We start from the raw sequence: 24,465 nt of genomic DNA, 5'->3' as shown, positions 1-24,465 counted from the left end.
TAAAGTCATATCCGGTTGGAACTCATTTGTAATTCTGTGTAAAGTGTAATGAACATGTCCCCGAGAATCTCCGGTTCTCCAAACCGCATGTACAGAGCACAAGTGTAGGAATTTTTCCAACATATGAGTCAAATAAACACATTTTTTTCATTGTTGATCGCAAATAAAATAAAAGGTGTCCAAAAAGTGAAGTGTTTCCAGTTTCACCACTTTTATTTACCAAATTTATTTTTTTAAATCTCTGTTGCACTTTTTGGTTCGAATTTCACTCACCAGCTTGATTTTTTTTTTTTTTATAAAACAATTTTTTGCATATTCATGTATTATAGCAGAAGTAATTCCCCCATCCCCCGAGCATTTATTCCTTTCTCTTTCTTTTATTGTGCGTTTTCATCTTCTTTTATTCAACCCTTTCTTTTATCTCTGTCCTGGTCTTGCCTTCATCATTTTCAAATAATTTTGTTTGTTTCATTACACACACACACACACACACACACACACACACACAGCTGTCATATCCAGGCCACAGATTTACCACACGGCACACCGTTTCTACCCCTCAAAACCCTCTCCCCGACCCCCACCCCGCCCCTAAGGGAACAGGGTCATTGGGAAATGAAGCAGCGGACCGGTGATCATTCCCATATGTCGCTCCGGCAGTACCGAAGGGACTTTGGCAGATCGTTCCCGGCTTTTCCCTTCTTTTTAATCTTGCTTGCTCATACTGCCCTCCAATTTAGTCATACGAGAGTTATTTAGAGCACACACACACACACACACACACACACACACACACACACACACACATGCTTCAGTACATGCCCACACACAAACACACACAAAACTAGCCAGCTTTTTACTCGTATGTCAGTGTTCTTTTGTCTGTGCAGTGTATTTAGCATATTGTGACCTTCATGAGGATGCATTTGTCTTGGGTTTTTCATTCGTGCAGCAAATGCGCTGAGAAAACAGCTCCGACGCTCTTTCCTTCCTCTCTTCGTCCGATATTCGTCTTCATTAGCTTCCTGTGCGCCATTAATAATTTCTCTTTATTTCTCTTTGTTTTATTTACGAGAACAATCGATTCCAAATGTACACACAGTGTACCAAAAAATTTTATTTTAGTAGTTTGATCATTTATACAACCTTATAACCACTTTGTCTTTGTAAAGCTGCAAAAGAATTGAATGAAATTCAAATAACTATGAATATATTCTTTTTTTTTTTTTTTTTTAAACTGAGGAAAATAAAGGCATCCATTCAAACTGAAACTAAAATTGACACTGCAAATAAATAAAAAAAGTCCGCCTCTAGAGGTCATTTTCCTGTCTGTATAACGCAACCCGGAAAAACTACCGGTGAGGATTTTTGACGATAGTCGATAGTTCCAGCAATTTATCCCATATTATTTTTTGTACTAATACCACTAATAGACAGCTTCGTGTCGCACTCTATTTTGCTCACACCCTCAGACATCATGATTTTAAGACGCTTTTACCTGGGATTTTTGCACCCCAGGCCTCCTCACCTCACCTACATCAGAACCTGACTTCACTTACACCCTTGTGGATGAATGAATCTTCACAAAATGTAGTGGAACATCTTTTCAGAAGAGTGGAGGTTAGTATACAAGCAAATGGAGGCTACAAGTGGAAAGGGGTGTTCAAGAACCACAAACTTTTGTCCATGTAGTGTCATGTTGACCACCCAGAATTCTGTTTAAGGCTGCAGACTTGAATCAGGGAGAGTTTCGTGTGAACTTGGTTAGTGATGTCATGAAACAAGCAGCAGCTTTAACCCATCATGTATGACATGCAAATTATTAAAGGATGTTGTGGTAACCGCGAACCTTCCGCTACAGAGCGAGCTTACTCAGCTTGCATTCTGCATAACGGCTAGTAAGACATTTTGATGGTTGTGGTCTATTTGGAAAGGTTTCACGGAGATGTTCACCTTTTCGAGTTGACTTGTCTTTAGAGGTGGTAACCCACCCAGAGCGCCACGTTCTAATCGGCGCTCATCCTTTTCCTTTGCAGTCACCCTCCTGAAGCCGCTGTCTGCACCTTCATCGTCCACTTCCTCCTCCTTCACTTCTTCGCCGTCCAAGCAGACCCGGCGCTCCATGCAGTCTTCGTACCGCTTGCCAACACCGCTGCCCCAGCTGCCCGTGAGGAAGGGCGTGAGGGGCCGGCGACCCAAGAGCGAGACCATCGCCCTGCTCAAGGCGCTGGCGGCATCGTCAGGCTCTCAGAGTCCGGGGGATCCGATGAGTATGACGGTGCCCGATTCTGCCCCACAACTCCTTCCTCGGCCTCACAAGAAGAGAGGACCCAAACCAGGCAGCAAGGTGAGTTTTAACAATACGCCGCAGGTTTTAATGCACCAGGGCTGAAAATGGTCGTTCTTTTCATGAATTGTTAATAAGATGGGAAAAAGATGCAGCCTGGCAGGAATCAGGGAATCCTTTTTTCTTTGTTGAATTCTGTTTTATTCACAATCTGTGTATATATTACGGGTGTAACGGTACTCAAAATTCACGGTTTGGTACATACCTTGGTTTTTAAGTCACGGTTCTGTTTAATTCCTGGTATAGTTAGAGGGAAGAAACGCAAAACATGATACTGCTTGTCGTTTTTTTATTATAATCGCAGTTCATTATTATTAACATTTGTGAACATAAACAGTTTACATGTTTAAAACAGATTTGAATAAAAATCCCTGCTTGGTTAAATAATATATAAAATAATTATCCATATATAATCATAATATTATAAAAATATATACTATATACTATAGACTTTTTATTATATTGATTAAATTAAGTAATTAAGTAATCGATTAAATTGGCACAAATTAAATTAACAGATTAACAGGAAAGATTGTATTCATTAGTTTACATTTGTTAGACATTTGGGTAATACAGATGTGTATAGAAGTGTGTGTGTGTGTGTTAGATTTAATATTTAATTTTCTAAAGATATGTTTTACTTATTTCAGCATCCTTTAACAAATCTATTCATTGCTTCCAACCGTTATTCATTCGCTCCCTCGATATGCGGAATTGTCACGATTTTTCTCGTTTTAAGAGAGATTTTTTAAAGCCGGATATTAAAATGCAAAAAATGCATAACCCTAGACTGTCAAAAAAATGAGTGGCAGCGATTGAATGCATGCACAAAACTAAATCTGATTTTTACAACGCACTACAAATCGTATTTCCGGTAAGACATAAGCAGCCACAGTGACACTGCGCTAACTGTAGTTTCTTTTTTTTATATATCTGCCATTGTTGTGTACGTTTTAATGTTTAATTAAAAAAATAACCTGTGCTAATAGTGCAAGGCGGGTGCTAAACAAACTTAGATTTAAACTGTGTTCCACAAGTAAAAAGGATTGCATTCGGTACACATGTGCACCAAACTGAAAGCCCCGTATTGAAAACCTGTATCGTTACACCCCTTGTGTATTATGTTGTTTGCCCACCAGTCATTTGGAAAATTAAACTCCCTGAGTGCAGCATTTTATGTGTATAATGTGTGTGTGTGTGTGTGTGTGTGTGTGTGTGTGTGTGTGTGTGTGTGTGTGTGTCAGAGGAAACCCAAATTCTTGCAAAGCTCCATGTCAGCACCAGCAGGCTCAGACTCCAGACTGGCGTCTTCTCAGGTGTCCAGGGACGGCCTGTCACCACTGAGCTCTCAATCCTCTGTCGTGTCCACAGGTAAAGCCCGAACACACAACAAGCTCACAACCAACTCCCCCAACACACGCGCACACACACACACACACACACACACACACAGACACACACACAGACACACACACACTCAGATGACTATGAGGCTAAGCCTGTGGCTTTAATCGGCACTACTTCTATGCTAAGTTTTTGCAAAAATAAACTGCCCGATCAAATCCATTCGTTTTTAGGAAAAGAAAAGGAAGTAGTAGTGGTGCGCCAAGCTGTAAACAAAGCGTGTATATTGTGTTTCTTCCTCTCTTTCCATCCCTCAGTTTGCATCTACGTGAATAAGCACGGGAACTGCGGCCCTCACCTCGACCGCAAGCAGGTGCAGCGGCTGCCGGATCACTTTGGACCCGAGGCGGTGAACCTGGTGCTGCAGCAGACTGTGCAGGCGTGTTTGGACTGCGCCTATCAGCCCAAAGTGCTGCTGGGATGCCTGCAGAGTCAGCCAGACGGAGGAGAGGTGGTGCGAGGTACCCGGGCTTTAAAAACCCTCATTCCTTCTGCAGAACCTGATACGAACCCACTTTGAGTGTTGCTGAATTGTTCTTCAGTGCTGGGTGGTTGAATAAATCCGACCCATTGTGCATAGATTTTATATATAGAGACATTTAGGGTCCTTGCTGTTTATTTTTTAAACTATTTGAGAATCTTAGAATGGAAGCGTTATGCTATTGTCAGGCGATGGTTTGTTCTGTATAGGGAATAGTAATAGCTTTACACTTTTCTGGCCACAAACTTCAGAATCTTTAATCTTGCAACCTGACCCATTTTTCCTGTGTATGTTTTGGCTTCTAAACTTTCAATCGTTGTGACACAAGGAGATTTCCAGTAGAGGTCGCCCGATAATGATAGCTAGGTTGGATCGTACTTCCCGATAACTGATTAATCAGCCAAAACGGACACTGGATAAAACCCGAACAAAAATAACACTTCCTGTAAAATAGTACTGATCTTTATTACAAAAATAAACAACAGGACTAAATCATGAAAATGTGCTAAATGAAATCAATTTGAATATATTAATAATTGCAATAAATATTGAGGAAAATAAAAGACGCATTCAAACTGAAACAAAAATTAACACTGCGAATAAATATATAGTTATTTCCAAAATGAATAAAAAAAACACACTGTGAATAAAATAAACGGCACGTGGTGTCAGTAATTCGCCTCTAGAGGCCACCCTCGTGTCTGTATAACGCAACCCGGAAAAACTATCTGTATGGATTTTTTGCATGTAGTTCCAGCAATCAAATATCGGTGCCGATTAATCCCCATAACCGATGGATCTCTAAATTCCAGGCGCATGATTCATTCACCTGGACGGAATTTTTTTTCGAAAATGTAAAAAGGTTTGTGCAAAACGGTTATAGTGCAAATCATACGCTGTTGACTCACAGAAAATATCATGAATTTTCCCTCTTTTTAGTTCGGACGGATGGAGGGACACGGATGGTGAAGCTGCCCTCAGCGTCCAGTGGCGCCTTCGTGCTGCGCTTCCTGGAGAAAGTGTGTCGCCACCTGCAGTGTGATAACCTGTTCAGCAGCCAGCCGTTCAGCCCCTACAGCAGCTACGACAGGAGTAAGTCAGGTGTGTACGCTGTGTATGGCTTACTGGCTGCCTCACCCCATACACACACACACACTAACTGGGTTGTGTTTGCTTTCTCATGCGCAGTGAAAGAGGAGATTTCAGAGGCTCCGGCACTAAACAGAGGAGTAAAGCGAATCTCACGGGACTCTCCACCTTACTCCGCCCCTCTTTCTCCAAAGATCCTCCACACGGATACACACCCTTCCGAAGGTAATGTGTGTGGTTGTGTTTTGTGTGATTGCGTTTCAGATTCTGAATTGGAACGATTGTCTAAGGCACCTGCTATTATTATCACAGTAATTGTACACTATGAACTATACAACAAAATTAATTTGTGTGTGTGTGTGTGTGTCTGTCTGTCTATAGCCGAGACTCTGCCCCCAGAAGAGAACAGTTTATTGAAGGAGCAACGCTTCATGGACTCCGCCTCCAACTCCATGACGCCCCGCCCACAGACCCTCCGAAGCACCTCCGAATACCAGTCCCAACCCAGCAGTCCGTATTACCATGGCAATTGCCCTCCCTTGCGCCGCCACGCCTCCAACCCCCCAACTCGCACCCACAGACGAGTGGAAGGTGCGTGTTATCGCTTCACTCCAGCGGTGCAACGAATGCAAACCAAAATCAACACTATTACTATTGAATGTCGAGTGCAAACCGCTTGAGGCCACGCCTCCTTCGCTAACTCTGGCCACACCCACGTTTTGTTTTTCGTCAACGTTTTGCACGATTTGTAACTATCGAGCGTCTGGGCAGCATTTACAGAGCGATCGTTTCAGGTGCATGAGCTGCATGACAGACAGACCAACACGCACTCACACACACACACACACATATAAAGGGTTCGTGCAAGGCAGGAGTGAGTGTATTAGAATAATCTCATTAGTTTTGCTGCAGATCAAACGTTTTCTCGGTTCCACGTTCCCTGGAGAAGTCTTAACCAGAGCTCTGTGTGTGTGTGTGTGTGTGTGTGTGTGTGTGTGTGTGTGTGTGTGTGTGCTGATCCAGGCTGTAGGTGCTGGTTGAGCTTTAAAGATAAACAGCTAATTGATTAGGAATGGTACTGACATTAAACAGATTTCTCTTACAGCTTTATTCACATGTTCTCCCTGTTCCTCTTTTTTTCAGCCGCCAGCTCCACTACCGGTCCAGATGCAGCAGCAGCAGCCGAGTGCGAGATTCCCAGAATTCCCGGCGGCAGAAGTCCTTCTTCCTGGTCTATAGAGGAAGTGATGCAGTTTGTGCGAGACGCAGACCCCACGGCGTTGGCGCCACATGCGGAGCTGTTCAGAAAACACGTAGGTCTTTACTGACCAGACCTCCCTCTCTCTCTTTCTCCTTCTCTCCCTCTTTCTCTCATTCTACCACCCTCTCTCTTTCTCTCTCTCTCCTCCTCCTCTTTCTGTCCCTCCATCCCTTTCTCTTTCTGTTTCTCTCTTCCACCGCTCTCTTTCTTTCTCTTTCTCTCTCTCTCTCTCTCTCGCTCTCTCTCTCTCTCTCCCTCTCTCTTTCTCTCTCACTTTCTCTCTCTTTCTATCTCTCTTTTTCTCTCACCGCCCCTCTCTCTCTCTATCTCTCTTTCTCTGACTCACTCTTTGCTTCTGCTTTTTTCTCTCACTCTTTCTCTCTATATTTCCCCTCTTTTTATCTTTTCTCTCATTTCTTAGTACTTAACATTGTTCTTTTCTTTTCTCGTCTTTTATATATTTTATCTCCAATACACGGTGAAAAGGAAAGGAAAGGAAAGGAGAGGGAGGGAGGGAGGGAACGAAAGGGAAAGGAAAAGAGAGGGAAGGAAAAGAAGAGAAAGGGAAGGAATGAGGGAGGGAAGGGAAGGAATGAGGGAGAGGGTGAAAGAAAGGAAGGAAAAAGGTTGGGAGGGAAATGAAAGAAAAGGAGGGAGGAAAAGAAAAGGAAAGGAGAAAAGAAAGAAAGAAAGAAAGAAAGAAAGAAAGAAAGAAAGAAAGAAAGAAAGAAAGAAAGAAAGAAAGAAAGAAAGAAAGAAAGAAAAAAACAGTGATTCCTTTTGGCTAATAAAGTCTATAATTTTGTTTTTTTTAAGGCTTAAAAGTAAAACTCGGGCTCTTAAACACTGCGCACATTGTTGCAGAACCCTGATAGGTTCTGAGCAGCGCCGTTCGCTCCGACCGCCCCCTCTCCTCGCAGCTAATGTCATCAGAGAGAGACACGAAGACAAACAGAGAGCGACAGATAGAAGAAAGACATGCCTGCTGAGCGAGGACATGCGTCACCAGTGTTTAGATTTCACCTGGCAGCGTCCTCTCTGAAACAGAGCCGGTCTCTGGAAAACATCACATCTGCATCCTGTGCGCACACACACACACACACACACACACACACACTCCTCTCTATCTCACACACCCTGACCCTGAGGCTTCATCAGACCACATTTCACTCGGCCGTATTGTGTCTGTATAAACATTTAGCTCAGTATTTGTATCACAGCACATGAGTCTGCCTCGTGTTCAACCTCTATAATTACAATATTACACCAAAATAATGTTTAAAAACTACCCAAATGGTGTGTTTTGCCCCCACGGCATCAGTGTGTGTGTGTGCGTGTGTGTGTGTGTGTGTGTGTTTTTTCAACGACGTAAAACCCTCTGCCGTATTCAGTGTTTTCAGCAGCTGCCCTGAATCTCAGACATTCCTGTTTATTCCATTTAATAAACGTTAAAATATTTTTCCCGCTCTTTTGTCACATGCCTGCCTTTTTCACAAAGCCGGTCTTGGACTTTTTAGAATTTATTTTAGAAGCTACACAAACACTGTATGGAGCACAGTACAGGGACACCTGAGTAGCCATATGTGGTTCTTCTTCAAACTGTTGCTACAAACATGCACAATTCCCTTCGATTAAACTTAGAGTTGCAATGGGGTGGAAATTTATGGGAAATTTCCAGAAACTTTCCATGGGAACTTTATTCTGGGGAATTTTGGAAATATGCCAAGTTGGAAACATAAATAATTTATGGGAATTAATACAAAATAAATGGGAAAATATTTATCAATTGTATCATAAAAAACATTTACTTGAATGCTCACCAAGATGGACTTTTTTTTTGACGTGCATGCGATTGATGAATGTGCGGGTAGAAATTCCCATAATTCCCAATTTATTCCCATTAATTCCCGTTTATTCCCATGGAAAGTTTCCGGACTTGAAAATTCCTGGAATTTTGCAACTCTACTTGCACTACGAGACCCAAACCTGTTCCATCTCCATGAAGATATGCTTTACATGAGTTGGAGTTGAAGATCTCCTGCTATAGAACTAGAAACCCTACTGAGATGAATTGGAAGTACATCAGTACCTGAATTTACTGACACCCTTTGTGGCTGAATGAATCTCGAATCCCCACAAAATCTAGTGGAACATCTTCGAGAGTGGAGGTTCATATAAGAGTAAATGTGAAATGAGATGCTCAAAAAAACACACCCAGCATTTTTTTTCAGGTGTCCTCCAAAATGTTGTCCAAGTGAGAACCATGGTGAAAAAATGTCATCAGGCTGTAAATAAAGCTGAATAAAGAAGTTTTCTGTGGAGTAACTCATTCTCTTTCTCTCTTTCACTGTGTGTGTGTGTGTAGGAGATTGATGGTAAAGCCCTCATGCTTCTGAGGAGCGACATGGTGATGAAGTACATGGGCCTGAAGCTCGGGCCTGCCCTCAAACTCTGCTACCACATTGAGAGACTAAAACAGGGCAAACAGTGAGGATTAAACCTACACATACACACACACTCACAGGTCTGTACACATACACACACATATACACACATACAAACACAGGCGTATAGGTACAGTCCGGTTTCCAGTACTCTTATAGACTCGGTACTGGACAGCTCAGTAGTGCTGAATTAGGTTTGATCTCCCGGATGAACAGGACTGAGCTGGAGGGTGGCGCCGTTGCTCCGCATCCATCAGAACCGCCGAACAGACGACGTGGAAATGACGGACAGCAGACTCGCGTCAACTCGGGACGTGTTGGACACACCAAGGGATCCGGGCAGCAATAAAAACAGACACACACACTACCTGCCACTAAAAGAGAGAAAGAGACTTGAGGGCCAATGAGACGCAGAAATGGACAGTGTGTCCTCTCAGTCCTCGTCTAAACCACAGAACCACATTCAACAGATATCATATATATGTGGCTCTGCTACAAGTGTCACATGCGAGCAGCACAGCTGAAAACTCATATATTATATATATGTGCAACTTCCTGTCTTTTTTTTTTCTTTCCTGCTTATATTCCACTCCTCTCTCTTTCAGTTCTTAGTTGTTGTTTTTTTTTTTTTAAACAAGTAAGCTCCTATTTTAAACCATTTCCTTCACCCCAAAGACGTCGCAATTCGCCACAATTACGGCATCTCTAAGTGGAGTATCGGTGCGGTGGTCATAATGTGATGAACTCGTCCCGATTCTATTTCCTACCTCCTGCCTGCACTACAGAGACAGTCCACTCCTGCAGAATCACTGCTCTGAAAAACCAAACTTCAAATTCTTTCATTCAAACTGTTTTGTTCTTTTTGTTGTTGTTGTGTGCTTGTATTTATAATGTTCAGTTTCTAGCGTTCGGGGGTGGGGTGGGTTTGGGGTTGGAGGTCTGGTCATAATCCCCCCCCCAACCTTTTATGCAGCTTACCAAAATCTCAGTATACATCGTAATAATAATAACAGCTCAAATGGAATCTATGTATTTTGAAAAAAAGAAGAAAAAAAAAACGTTCGAAATGATTTCTAGACGCACCGAGAAGTTTTATTTTATTAATCACGTATGTAATTCACATTTCCACCTGATCATGGGGATAAAAATACAAATATGAGATTTCTAAAGTTATATTTACTCTCCTTCACGTTTTTTTTTTTTTCTTGGCGGTATGAGGCTGCGTTCGCAACGACGTTTCGAGAATTTGACAAAACCCCTGATTCCAAAAGACCAGATTCATGAAATGTGACAGTTTTCTCACATACCTTTTTTTCTCTCAAAAAACGTTCGCGAACGCAGAACCGTTCAGGAAAACCTTCCAGCAGTGAAATGTTTCTCCACACAGAGAAATGTTTTTTGTGAAAGCAGCCTCATGGATCCGAGATGAATTTTGTCAGTTTTTGTCACTATATAGTTTTTATACATAGAAATGTAAGTGTGGTGGTCTGGGGAAAAAACCCATCGTACGCCAGTGGGGATGAAAAACATGGCTGTGTTTTTATTACCTTCAAAACTCATGGTGTTTAAAGGAGACCTTTTTCGGGTTTGGAAAAAAGTCCAAACCTGTCAGAAAAGTGTGATTTTTCCAGAGGTGCCAATATTTTCGCCATATCATTTACTGGTTTTGACTCCCGTCTACGTGAGGCAGGAGACACCCGAACACAAGGTTTTTCCACTTTTCTTATCAGTATTTCACGTCGCTCTATAGGTACCGTAGCCATAGATTTGATTCATTTAGTTTGAAAATGTCCGCAAATTTCAATTTTCGGTGGTCACCAAACTTGAGACGTGAGACACAAAGGGGTTTCCCAGTCCCTCACGCAGGAACGTCAAGTTTGTAGTTATTTACGGAATTTCCCCCGTTTATAATCTTTGCTACGGTAAAACCTTCGTCAAAATGTTAGCATGAATATTTGGAAATAACGTTTACAGACAGGATTGTCGAGGTCCGTTTTTTCCCCTCTTTATATTCGTTCTTCAACCTCCAATGATATTTTAAAGAGGCGTGTTTTTATATCATAGTGTCACAGCGGAAGGGGGTGGGGCAAGTTAATCTACACGTCAGAATCATCCGGATTACATCACAAAATAATCTACATATTGGGATCACAGTGTGACACAGGGTTCATCAGTGTATTATGGGTTTTTACCATAAAATGCAGCAGCAGCAGGAATGTTTTTTGTAGAAGAAAAAGAAATATTTTAAACGGAACATATTGTATATGAAAGTAGAAAATGTGAAGCTTTCGGGCCGGAGCCGGAGCTGTTCGAGTCGAGTCTTATCTGTTACTGCCTTCCGATACTTTATACCGCGCTTCTGCGAAATAATTCGTACATCGCTTTTTTTTTCCTTTCGAAATTTTTCTCAGGTTTTTAGTAAACTTTGTTTAAAATCCCTCTTTTTGTAATGTAGCATTTCAGTCAACCTTTAGCCTCTGTTTTTTCTTTCTTTCTTTTTTTTAATGTAAATTCCTGTGCCATAGTAAAATAATACCTGCTATGCTATTTTCAAAAAAAATAAAAAAACAAAACAAAAAAAATCCCCCCCGAGACCCAACGTGTAGAACGAAGTCGAAACACTTGTTCGGATGTGAATAGACATTTTTAATGTTACATTTTTAAAGATAATGCACCCTTCACATACACACACACACACACACACACACACACACACACACACATTTTAAATGATACAAATAAGAATAAATAAATAATTTAAAAACATGACCATCTTCTTCTTCTTCTTCTTTACAAAACACGTTAAAAAAAATCTCCCAGGGAATATTTTACGGACTCGTGTACAGTCTTTCGAGTAGGAACGACGAGTCGTAAAGTCGGGTTTTCCCCTCACACACACACACACACACACACACACAAACAGTATACAGTATTTGTGCAACGGCTGCATGTTTCTTGAAGAAATCGACAACGTAGTTGCAGTGAACACGTGACGGATCTACAGCTACTTGATGCTTGATTTTGACCGAATATCAGTTTCACTAAAAAAAAATACATAAAAAATATTTAGTGATAAATCATGGTTTCAGATCAAAACAAGGGATGACATCATTGTTAATCGCTTTATGTTTGTATTTAGGGAAATGAATCCAGATCTGTGCTAGAATGGGTTTTTAAACAAAGTCAGATTTTTGCACTCGAACACAAAAAAAAACATTCAGATCACAATCATAATAAACATCTTTTAATTCCCCCCGTATTTTTCTTTCGTACAGATCATAAAACCAGGTCGAGCAAATCCTCCCCCTGGATGCACATGAATAAAAAAAAGCAGTGCAGCACATAATTATCGCATGATGCGTTCAAGAACCTGACGTCTAACTTATATAACTTATATATACATTTTTTTATATTTAAACGTATAAAATGTTGCTCATTATACGATATCGAGTTACAGATTACGAGGCGAATTGGAGAAAATGGGATCTGCTTCAGCTTCAAAGTCTTTTTTTGTTTGATGTCATGTCTAGTTAGTAGCTTTTCGAGCTCCTTGGGGCGTTTCTGTGGCTTCGACTAAATTAGCGTTGTGTGTGAATCGGAGCGGTTCCGACCCAAATCTGAAGATCTGCTAAGCCTTTTAAGCTCGGTGGGAAAATGAATAGCCGGGACACTTCTCCCTCGTCTCATTTTCTGCTTCATATTTCAGATCCATGAATACTTTTAGAAATGGTTCTAAGGCAGAGTTTCCCGATTTTCCTTTCGGACCGGACTCGATGCATCAAGTCATATTCAAAGCCCTTTGAGAGGTTAAAGGTGTGTGTTAGAGGGAAACGCACACGAGGTAAATGTCGATTGGCCACAAAGGGTGAATTAACACAGTGTATTGTTTTGTTTTTTTGTAAGTAGCACAGAACCTCATCATCACATGCAATTACCATTTAAAAAACAGCAAACCGGAGCTCAATCGGTAACGTGTTACTTGCTGTGTAGTGGAAAATGCATTTGTAATTTAGGGGCGTGTACAAAAAAACCACCATCACAATGTTCGGTCATGTGACCGCGAACTGGAGTGATGTAGCTGAGGTCATGGGAGTGTTAGAATCAAATACACCATCCTGATTTCCTACCTCTATTTTTTTGTGATAAAAAAGTGGATAATTGCAGCACTGAAACGATCGATAGAATTGTTACCCCTCTAATGTTATCGCATAAAAATAGTGGACAAGGAAAGAAAGTGCTAACAGGATCACAGACGTGAGCAGTACAGGAAGAACGTCGCGGTTTTTACGAGCAAAAAAAGAAAACAAACGTCACTCAAAATCATTCGAATAACACATTGATGGATCAAACCAAGTAGGGACCTGAGTGGAGACAAAAATGAATTCGATTGTCCTCCTTCAGTCACTAAACTGTGAGAGAGTAGCTTGAAGTTGTTTCACACACACACACACACACACTCTCTCGCACAATGCCGGATGCAGAAATCTTGTGCAGGGAACTGGAGGAGTTCAGTATGAAACGCAAACAACTTGATTTATTGGTTGCCATTTTTTTTCCCGATGGCTTTAGTACAGCAAGACTAAAAGCCAGTGGTGCAATAACCAACTTGTACAATTTTAGAAGCGGACATGTTGCAATAACGACCCCAGTTAAGCCTGAAATGATATATGCAAGCCTGCTATTCAGATAAGTCCTAAAATCTCTTTAAAAAGAAAAAAAACAAACACACAAAGCACACCCAAAGATCATTTTGCATTTACTCTGCTACATGCAAGCCCCTGGTGATTAGTTTGTGCTAATTGAGATGGGTGGGCAGTGTGTGTTTTTCTCCCCACCTGCTCACCATCCCCCTTGAAAGGAGGAATGAAAAAAAAAAACTGCTTTGTTACCATTGACAACCGTTTCTGCTGATCATCAAAGTTAATGAAATAGAGACCTTTTGCTTTGGCAAGTCGTTATTAGCCCACTGTGCTAACTGCTAGCCCTACCCCCCTTGTTGAAAGCGGATGTTCTGCTTAGCTGTACCACTGATTAATACAGCGATTAACGGGGCAAAGCACTGAGGTCACACATCACCCGAGTGAATATGAAAATCCGTTCTCACAAAAGTTTGTTTTCGAAACGAAACCCGGGGGTTCCGTTTGACACGAACCAGAAAAGACAGAGACAAATTAAAATGTATCACGTCGTGTTTGTACGAGGAAACTGATTTCGTTCTGGCAGCTGGCACAATCTCTAAACTGAGCTGATGCATATTAATGGACATTCAGATTAAAGAAGTCATGAATAATTCATGGGGGATGTGAGACTGAAATCAAAATGCATAGAAGAGAGGCAGGTTTGGGGGGGAATTGGACATGGACACGCGTGCGATTTGTTCAGTAGTGTTGCAGTCTGTCATTTTCAGCTCCTTGTATATTCTTGTGAACTCAGCCACTTAAACAATCTCTCTGAGCGCTTTATAATGAATGGATCAAATGCCAGCCGAGCAAATCTAGAGGCGGCTTGCATTGCCCTAAATATTTCTGGACAGTTTAAAGAGTGTCTAAGTCTTGTTTCTGCCAGAAATGCCTTTAGCATCAACAAACCCTAATTCCTTCCTTGCTTTCCCCACTCCCAGTTTCTCTATATGTCCTTCATCCTGCTTTCAGGCTTTAGTGTGCACTGTATTTCATCCTTTCTGCCTCAATCCCACAGGCATCCCCTAGCTCACACTAGCAGAGTATCAACAGAAGAGTCTTTGCTATTTCCTAGGCAGAAAGGCAGCCAGACGCTGCTTCTTTAAGGGTAAAATGTGGATCTCCTGGGAGCTGACCTTCTTCAGTTTAATCGCTCGATTTTTGGGAATTTTTTTAAATGTGTCATTGGGGTCTCCACGCTGTTCTCCTTGAGATCTAGGCAGAGCAGCATAACCCCCTTGACTGGCATCGCACTTAATAGAAAAATTCTTTGTGGAGACGCCTGACAGGCCTTTGAGTTTGCCACAAAAGATCGCAGGCATAGCATCCTTCACCGACACAATGACCTTAGCTGTTTGTGAGGTGCTAACGATTTCAATGTTGCCACTACTCCCAAGAGCCGCGTCGTGTACTGAACTGGCGACAGAACCACTGCTGCCACTATCCACCACCCATTTGTGCTGCCGGCTGAACTCCAATGATGCTAAACCACTGAGCAGTTTGGAGTCCAGTTTGGGAGTGCAATCCACTGGTCGCAAGACCCCCAGAGTCAAAGCTCCATTACATACATCCTCTTCAGAGATGCAGGCTCTCTCTCGGCCAGGTGGTGGTCCATAAACACTACATGACTGGATGCATGTTTTTCTTTCACTGGGTACAGACAGATCAAGTACACTGTCCTGTTGAAAAGATGGTATCTCCTGTGAACTGCCAGTATGCCGCAGTTGAGATCGAGGGGTCTTAACAGACAAGTCTAGCACCTCCCCATCAGCTGCAACTGGGTATGAACTAGACTGAAGAGATGCTTGTTGGATTGCCATGTCTTTGCTTAGCATCGTCACAGAAGGGCAAAAATCATGAGTGGAAGTCTGAGTGCTCTTACTTAAAGTGCACAGATGTTTTGTGGGTTCAACTTTGGTATCCTTACAAGTTGAGACTGGGACTGGGATTGGGATTGGGATTGGAAACGGGACTGGCAAGGGAATAACAACTGGATAAGGAACAAGCAGAGTGGCTGGAGGCACTAGTGGGGCAAGTGGAGCATTATATGGATGTGTAAGTGGTGGAGGGACGAGAAAAGCAGCTGCGAAAGGGTCTGTCTGTGGAGAAGTCGTTGGATGGCAAGTAGGTGAGGTATTGCCTTGGCCAGGAAAAAGATCTTGCAAGATGGACGCGAAATTTGGGTTCTGGAGAAGGGTCAGCAGACTTGCGTCCAGGACTGGACTAACACCTTTCTGATCAAGGGAAGGGGGAGGGCCAAGAGCAACTGGGGGGTTCTGTAATGAGAGTCCTGGGCAAGTAGCAGTCTGCTGAAGGATCTGTGGGTTCAAGTGCTGCAGCACCTGTTGCTCTAAAACCAGGGGTAGGGTCAGGGGGCCTTGGCTGGTCATCAGGTAAGGCGTAGTACCAGTCTGCGCAACTTGAGCAGCTGCTGTGCCTGCTAAGATGGGTAGCACAACTGGACTCTCGCCCAAGCAGATGGGCTGAAGAACTGTGGTTGCCACTTTAAGAGCAACTCCTCCAGTAGACTCTGTATTGGGGGCAACAACAGGTGCAGCCTGAATTGTCAGCAAAGGAGAGACAGACCTCTTTGAGATGGTAGGAGAACTGACATTCCATGTCTCATTGGGGATTACTGGACCGGTCTCACTCTCGAGTTTGCCAATGCTGTCAACTCCACCCACTGAGCTGTTGCAGACGTCCTGAGGATTTGCCATGTCTCCTGGGACTGAGTCCTTGAACGGGTGTTCCATCACCTCTTTTTTTTTATTTTTATTTCAGCCTCCTTCAGGTACCATAGGCATTAAACTTCATCGCAATTTCAGAGAAAATGATGGCCACCAACCCTGTAAAATAAAAAACAAAAGTATTAGACAATAGCATTGAATAGCACCTAGCAAAGCAAGGAATTGTTACATAATGTATTCACCACTTTATTTATTTATTTACTTTTTATGTATCTGCTTTAAAGGGGTCCAAATTACAAGGCACAATATCTTAACATTACAGAATTTTCAAATACAACCTTAGAAATCCAAGATTTTGATTAAAAAAAGGCACAAACAATTAAAAATAGGTTTACTGTAAATACATCTGAGACATTTTTTAACTAGGCAAAATTGTTTACCCTGCATCTATTAAGGTATCACCGAGCACTAATTTCGCACTCTAGATCATGAACATCTGTGTCCTTGCCTCAAGGAGCTGTGAAAATTGTGATATTGCCACAGCAGAGAGGAAACATGGACACAGACACTGTACCAAGGGAGAGTCTAAAAAAAAGATCAGGAACGCATCAATGAACAGAACGGCTTGAATTGCCTAGGAGGAAGGAAAGAGGGAGGATTTTGATGAAATTAACTAGGAGAGCCTCGGTTTATTTGTTTATGAGCCAGACAGCATGGAGTTTATTACACAAAATGCTGGCAGCACTCTAAAGTAAACCTCCATTTGGCAAGCACGGAGAGGGAAAGGGCAAAGATGCAAACAGAGAGAAGGAGGAAGTGACAGGGAGGATGAGGGAGAGAAAAGGAAGAGATGTAAATGCTAAGAGAGTGAGAGGAGGAGAAGGGAATGATGGAAAGTCGTTGGTGAGAAGGTCAAGCTCAGGGCAGTAGTTGCTTAACAGGGAAATGTTTCATTACAGAACCATGATTTCCAATTAAAAAGCAGAGTCTTACAGTTTGTGAATAAGTGGAATAAAACTCATGACCTCACTCATGAATGGACAATATGCACGAATGTATGCATGGGAATTAAAGGGAAAGCCACTCCCAAAGATAGTCTGGAGCTGGCTGGTGTTTGAGAACTGGAAGGTGGCCAAATTGGGGAGAAAATGTACTTACAAACTGAAGTGCTTACTTTCGAGCCATGTACAAAATTCCATGAAGCCAGCCGAAAACGCAAACCTGAAACCCCATAGCTCACGCAAACAATCTACAGCATTTAAAGTCTCACCATGTATGTGATTTCTGCTCTTTTGTGTGCACTTTTTTATTATACTTGCTGTCTCTTCCCAGGAGTCTGTCTTTAATTTACCATCAATCTCGGCCCTTACACCGTTCGTGCAAACATGACGTCATCGATAGCTCAGCCGGAGATGCTTGTCTAAAGCTTTGTAAAAACAAACGCTCGTCTCGAGCGCTATACCCAGCTCATGAATCTCATTGTAGGGTGTAAAATTTGGTAGACGTGCTGCCAAAACGGCTAAGACATAAAACCTGAACAAAGAAGGAAAGCTAATAAATTATCATCCGCAGTTGGAAAGGCACCAAGGTGGACTGCCAGCTTTCCCAATGATTAATCCTAAAGAGATGTTCTATTCCAGCTGGGATCATCATGTTAAAATGAAAACGGAGGGATAGAGGATTCTCTCGGTTTGATCGAGTTCATAAACAGATGTCAACTACTGCTGCGATCCCTGTCATTCATAAGCTGTCATGGCTGTAAACGAGATGGGGAGGTCCCTGAGCTGCCAGAGAGGCCATTATGGAAATAGATCTGATCAGAGGTACTTGTAGGTCATGTTGGGTAAAGGTATTTACCATCAGTTCTTTCATGTCACACTCCAAAGTCCAAATGTTCTTAACCAAAACAACAATGATTATAGTATCAGGTGTTGCTGAATATGTAAAGAATAAAGCACTTGGCTTGTGCTGTTGAAGGAAAATAATCGGTGACACAGTGGTGTGATGAGGCTCGATCTGAAGCTCAATTACTGCTACCGCTCTGAATGTGATTCTTTTCCTATTACATCACATCACATTACTGCAGCAATTAGGCATTGCAGCCAATGATTACATTACTAAATAATGGATTTTTATCATATATTATTTACATTTAATGTAATATCACTTTTTTGAAGCAACTAAAAACTCTTCTTTTCTCACCAGCTTCTTTCTATTTAAGTGACTATGAATTTAATGCGGGGGTCCCCATCCACCAGGCCATGGACCAGCACAGGGAACGGGATCATTCGGTCCCGGGTTGTACATTTCCTTTTGCGGTCTGCAGGGTGTTTTTCCTTTTGTTTTGTTTTTTAAATGACCGTTTGTGCCTGTGCCAATTTCCCACACTTGTTCCCCCACTGATTCTGCATTATGGTGAGTTACATTTCCATTATATATGTTATTAACTCCACAATGACATCATATAATACATATAATACTAACATAACAATATACAAGGCCCTCCTGTGGTCCATGGAAAAATGTAATGAAACTGGTCCATGACACTGGAGACTCCTTCTAAAAAAATCTTCGCATTAAAGTACCATACACGCATTAAACTCATTGTTCTTGATTGGCTTGTTTGCTGTGTCCACCGTCTCTGTTACGTCAGACATGACACCGTATATGACAAGAGTGTTAATATTAACATGTTCGTTCTGTCCAATCAGAATAGAATGTACAGCACTGTGGTGCAAAACATACATAACCATCAATCATCCTAATCACTGTGGTGTATTTTCTCCTCCCATCCAGCCATCTGTTCCTTTTATCTTGGCATCCTTCCAGAATTATTCCGTATCATACAGATCATGATTGTGCTCGCACAATAAAACTGCGAATTGTTCTACATTTCCTTACAGATGTCATTCTGCCAGATGATGTTAAATAAATGCCTGGTCCCCGTTTTAGATGAAGTAAATTGGACCAGATGTAACAATTTGGGAACAATTTTCCGGTCCCTCCACAGGACTGTTGTCATGCCAACGGCAGGCCGATGAATCCATTTTTGACGCCGCATGCTGGGACGGCCATTTTGTGCCCCCCCCCAACTGTTTCTGTGATGGAGAGGACAGCGGGATGAGGGATGGAACTAGATAATCGACTCCCGCAATTCAGACTACAGAGTACAGACTACAGCAAGAACTGTATTATTGCACAACTGGTATCGGAAAAAACATAAAGAATATTTTGCTTGTATATTATGGTATGTCTCTTTGTAGTCTTTTACCACATTCATCCATTACCATCGTTTCGTGTTTTGTTTTGTCTTGAGCGAGTGGCCCAACGATATCTTTGGGGATTTATTATCTTGATAAAGGGTTATTAATAAATATTTGCTCTTTATAGCAGTATGTTTTATATTTTTGTAAACTAGATATGGCATTAGCTTTTAGAAAACACACACACTTGTCTTATCATTATCGGGACCTTTCACTGATTTAATCATGGGGAAAAACAAGCACTAATCTTAACCTTAGTAACAAAAAAGAAACTGGATAGCTCTTAAAAATAGTTAGATATTCCTATCCTTGTACGTAGGAAAGTCATTTGGTTCGCACATAAATATAAAACATTTTTACACACAAATTCAAATACTGCCTTACAACCACGAAACCACACCACCGTCAATGCTAATTGTACCAGCTAGTTTTAACAACCAACAACTAGTCCTTGTGTGTGCACTGAGCGAGTGCAAACCTCCACAAAGTTAACCATTACAAAGCAAAGACAATAAAACTGTTTTCCAGAGCTCCTGGACATCACTGTGGTCCAGAGCATTCCTTTTTTGCCCTCCATTGAGCTTGTGTGCCATGCTGTGTTGCTTTTGGTTCTCTCTGCACCACCATCGGGGTAGGAAAACCGCTGAATGTAGTTCACTCGATAGCAAGGACAACTAAACTTGCTGGTATTCTCACTGAGACTTTGTTTTCAACACGATAAAAAGATACAAATATACAAAGAGCTGATCCTGGAGACCCAAAAGTGGATACATTTTTTTTTATCTGGTTATTTGGAACGTCCACCGAGTTGCTATAGAAACGCTTATGCAAACATTGGGGTAGAATCATTAATATAGACCTGATTTGCCTTCAGCGCCTGCTGACCAATCGGAATCGAGAATTGTGGTATATAAAGAGGAAGTTTGATTCAGTTATTCAGAGTACAAAATCCAAAGATAGGAACTGCATCATTAAATATAATAGGCGTAGAGTCAGCAGGAATCTTATGACTCATGTAATGCACCATGCAATCTTCATGCACCGAGGGGATTAATGCGGTCGCAGAGCCGCTCGTTTTCCTGCTGAGGCAAAAACAAGTACATTTATTATGATTAATTATTTGCGTACGAGTTGTTTTATGTCTGAAGACGTGAAACAGATGCTACCATGAGCATAGGGCAATAAACAGGCCAGGCCTCGAATGTCTTCCAGTGAGTCGAGAGCTTAAATGCCAGCATGCTTACATGGCTGACCACCAGCGTTTGGAGGTGTGAGGCGATTTCAATTTGGAACTTAACCTTCGATCTGCCTCCAGAGATCCCGCTTCCATCTCAGACCCCATGAGCGGCAACAGGACAGGTTTTGACGCTGTAAGAGTTGGCATCTTATCTGGCCGGTGAATGGCCTATTTGTCTTGAGCTCAAGGCTGGAGCTTTGAATTTGCACACAGTTCAACTAAAGCCCAAGGCTGCGAGTGAGAGAGAGAGAGAGAGAGAGAGAGAGAGAGAGAGATATGGAAGCTCTGAGAGTGCCTTCTGCAAAAGAGGAGCTAGACTGGTGAGGTTAAACACACACACACACACACACACACACACACACACACACTGATGCATATGCCTGAGAAAAGAGCATCTGGCCTGAAAGGAGAGATGGATGTGCTGAAGCAGAAGGTCAGGAATGGATGCTGATTTACGCCAGCGTGCTGATAACTTGGCAAGGTTGCAGTCAAAACACCAGTTAGTTCATGAAGGCTGAATGAATGCAAACACACAGGCCAATGTTCAGAGATGGCCTCAAACATGCACACACACACACACATTCACATGCATAAAGAGTTAATGATTACAGTGACAGCACAGTCAGTGCAGGGAAACAGAAGTGGCAGTGTTTCTCAGTCTCGCTGGGAAAAAAAAATGCGTCGTCATGAAACCAGGCCTCTGCCTCCCTGAGCAGAATGCTAATAAGCAACACGCCTGAGATCTTGCCGACCTCGAATCGGCTCGATGCGACCCCTGCACGCTTCAGGTCTTAATGCTGGTCTTAAATCAGACCGCCTGACTCGAATTCTTAACTCGGAAATCACACATTTACAATCTCAGATCAGTGCCTCGGGCGCGATGATGCGGTAGGCGTTGAATGAATAAAATAAATATGATTCGAGCGGAGTTGCTGGTTATGGTGAAGTCATGACGAGTTGTCGTTTTCTGTCTTATTAGTCCTGAGAACGATTTCTTAAACAATTGTTCTACACCAATAAATATAATAATGAACAGTTAGAAAAATTTTTCGTTATTTATTTAAATAATAAATAGGTAATAAATGTTGCTGCCCGAACCGCTCTAAAACTCATCCCCTTATTCCTGGTGAAACCTGCAGGACCAGATGTTCTAAATATTCTCCAGAGGGAGCGAGTCTTTAATTAAATATGACGTAATGTGATCTGGGAAGTGCTGAGTGTGACAGCAGACAGTCTGTCCCTACACTCCGTTATCGTTATTGCTAAACGCTCCTCCAGCACAGAAACGCTACCCTTCTGTTATGACAACAGGGTCAAAGGGCGGCCTGAGAAGGGGGATTAATAGAATGAAATTGACACAGGAAATAGTTGTCGATAAAATACATTGATAAAAGCCTCTGGCACAAAATCAACCAAGAAATCCATAGGCGTAACAACTAACTAAAACTAGTATTATAATTATTGTAGCAAAGTAAAATATAAGTCCATCCAATTAAAACGTAATATTGTGATATTGTGCTTAATAATTAAACATGATCTAGATTGATGATTTCCCTCTGACATCCATCTATCACAATAGAACACTAAATCGCTGTGGAGTTCGCAAATCTGATTGTCCCATTGTGTCCTTCAGCACTAACAGTAGTTACAGTTTCTACAGTCTAAAGGATGGAAGGAGTCTCCAGTATCAGCGCATGGTTTTTACACCACAGGAAAGTCCTCATGACTTTGTGCTTTTTTGTTAAAGCTGCTTTAAAAAAAAATGATCCCAGGAACTGCCATGACTTAGACACCAAGTATACATATTAATAGTTATAACAGAAGAAGAAAAAAAATGTAAGAAGAAGGAGTCAAATGTTAGACTTTTAAAGACTATTAAGAATGAAATTTTAGACTTATATCAACACATCAAAAACGCACACACAAATACGTTGTTAGCGACTGACCTTATCCTAACCATACATAAACATTTTCAAGCCAGGTATCACTAAATTAGCACTTCCCTATAACCGTTTTATGTCTGTGGTACGATTACAGAGATATTTGCACCAATACCATTTTGTAATCATTAGTAGTTGTAATACAGTGAATTATATTTGGACTAGCGAATGAAAGAACTAAAAACGAAAAAAAAAAAAAAAAAAGCATTTTAATGAGCATTAAAAGTGTTAGGTGGACTTCAGTAAATTTAGTCCTGTTTAAACTGAGAAGATCTAGAACAGCAAATGTGAGACTTTTGTAGACTTTTTAATTAGAGATATTGTTTTGACTTATTAAGACCCTGCAGAAACCCTGTTCAGGGTGTGCTGTTACAGTGTAGGAACCTAATCCATTCTGCTTTGTGTCAGGCCATATTACAGGATCCTCTCAATTTTTTTTGGTGGTCCCTACAGTGTCCTGCTTATTACTAGTGGTTTATGAGGACCTGGGTGAGTTATCAGAGCTACAAGAGTCCAGCACCCAGGTGGCTGTATGATGGATGACGCTGGCATGGGTTTTGGCGCCTAAGCGAGGTTAAAGTGCCAGCTGAGAAGACGGGTCCGCATTCCAACCCCTCCTTTCTACTGTAATAGCTTCCACATTTTACTCCTCCTCTCTAAAAAGGGCTGTGCCAAGCAATGTCAAAACAACACAACAGAAGCCACAGTGCATGACTACAGAGAAGAAAACATCTCTCTCTCTCTCGCTCTCTCGCTCTCTCTCTCATGGAGCTCAAACACCTCAGTCCATGCCAGGTTTACTTTGGAATGGATCGCTTGAGCAACAGAGCCTTGATGCACCTACTTTTAGCTCTTCAATCAACCGTAATGGGAAAGCCAGGATCCAGGATCTTTATCTCTGTATACTCTGATGCTTTCTCATCTCGCCTCTTCTGTATTTACCTGGAGTAAATCATGGCAATGAAAACGTCAGGACGCCAGAGGGCTTCGTGTTTCTGTGCCATCGTGAGCGATACTCCTTATCCTGTCACATGCTTCCGTTATTTGAGGTGGAACGCACGAGACGACGAGCCTGATGTGATGGAAGAAACTGAGACGCAAATCTGATTAAGGACCTATTTAGGAATGAAAAAGGAAAGAGTGAAAATTTGGTTGCTGGTGTCGTATCTACACTAGCAGGTCTGGACTCTAATGCATCAAGCAGAACTTCTTTTGTTCGGTAATGCTCTAGAAAGGCTAGAAAGTTCGATTCCACTTATTGTAATTAAGAATTTCGTTTTTACTTTTAGCTGTATACACATGCACACACACACACACACACACACACACAAACACACACACACACAGAGATCCAGAAAAAATAATACACATGCTTCCAAGCTGAAAACAGCAGTACAGCACAAACATGAAGTAATGCGTTTTTAAAACGTGCAAATGAGGCAATAAAGCGGCGATCAACCTCTGCTGAACCCTTCCAGCTCCTACACACACACACACACACACACACACACACACACACACACACAGCCAGACGTCAGTGATCACCATGGAGACCGCTTAACCCATTAATGACCCCCTCCCACAGACATACACACACACACAGTCCAGTCACTGTCTGAAAATACAGTAGCGT

The 24,465-nt window shown here is 41.9% G+C and overlaps 2 protein-coding genes across 6 annotated transcripts in view; one reads left to right on the top strand and one right to left on the bottom strand.

Annotated features, from left to right (window-relative positions):
* Positions 1–18,631, top strand: part of LOC124399019 (sex comb on midleg-like protein 2) — a 44,438-nt gene extending 25,807 nt beyond the window's left edge. For 2 of the 5 annotated variants that reach the window (XM_046869661.1, XM_046869658.1), the window contains exons 8-16: positions 2,037–2,347; positions 3,592–3,718; positions 4,009–4,212; positions 5,172–5,333; positions 5,421–5,546; positions 5,703–5,912; positions 6,465–6,634; positions 8,948–9,069; positions 18,598–18,631. In XM_046869661.1, the coding sequence (XP_046725617.1) occupies positions 2,037–2,347; positions 3,592–3,718; positions 4,009–4,212; positions 5,172–5,333; positions 5,421–5,546; positions 5,703–5,912; positions 6,465–6,634; positions 8,948–9,069; positions 18,598–18,616 (1,451 nt within the window). In that variant the 3' untranslated portion in view covers positions 18,617–18,631. Of the gene's footprint in view, positions 1–2,036; positions 2,348–3,591; positions 3,719–4,008; positions 4,213–5,171; positions 5,334–5,420; positions 5,547–5,702; positions 5,913–6,464; positions 6,635–7,398; positions 8,892–8,947; positions 10,200–18,597 lie in introns of those variants that run through there. The other 3 variants (XM_046869659.1, XM_046869660.1, XM_046869662.1) reach the window with 3 other exon arrangements.
* The window catches only part of zmp:0000001174 (retinoic acid-induced protein 2), a 12,398-nt gene continuing 1,475 nt past the window's right edge, over positions 13,543–24,465 (bottom strand). The window contains exon 2 of the mRNA XM_046869663.1: positions 13,543–16,551. Coding sequence (XP_046725619.1) covers positions 14,770–16,458 — 1,689 coding nt within the window. The 5' untranslated portion in view covers positions 16,459–16,551 and the 3' untranslated portion in view covers positions 13,543–14,769. The remainder of the gene's footprint in view (positions 16,552–24,465) is intronic.

This window comes from Silurus meridionalis, chromosome 16 (genome assembly GCF_014805685.1).
Source record: "Silurus meridionalis isolate SWU-2019-XX chromosome 16, ASM1480568v1, whole genome shotgun sequence".
In the NCBI taxonomy this organism is placed as follows: Eukaryota; Metazoa; Chordata; class Actinopteri; order Siluriformes; family Siluridae; genus Silurus; species Silurus meridionalis.
The sequence above is the reverse complement of the archived record's forward strand: the minus strand, read 5'-3'. Positions and strand labels throughout refer to the sequence as shown.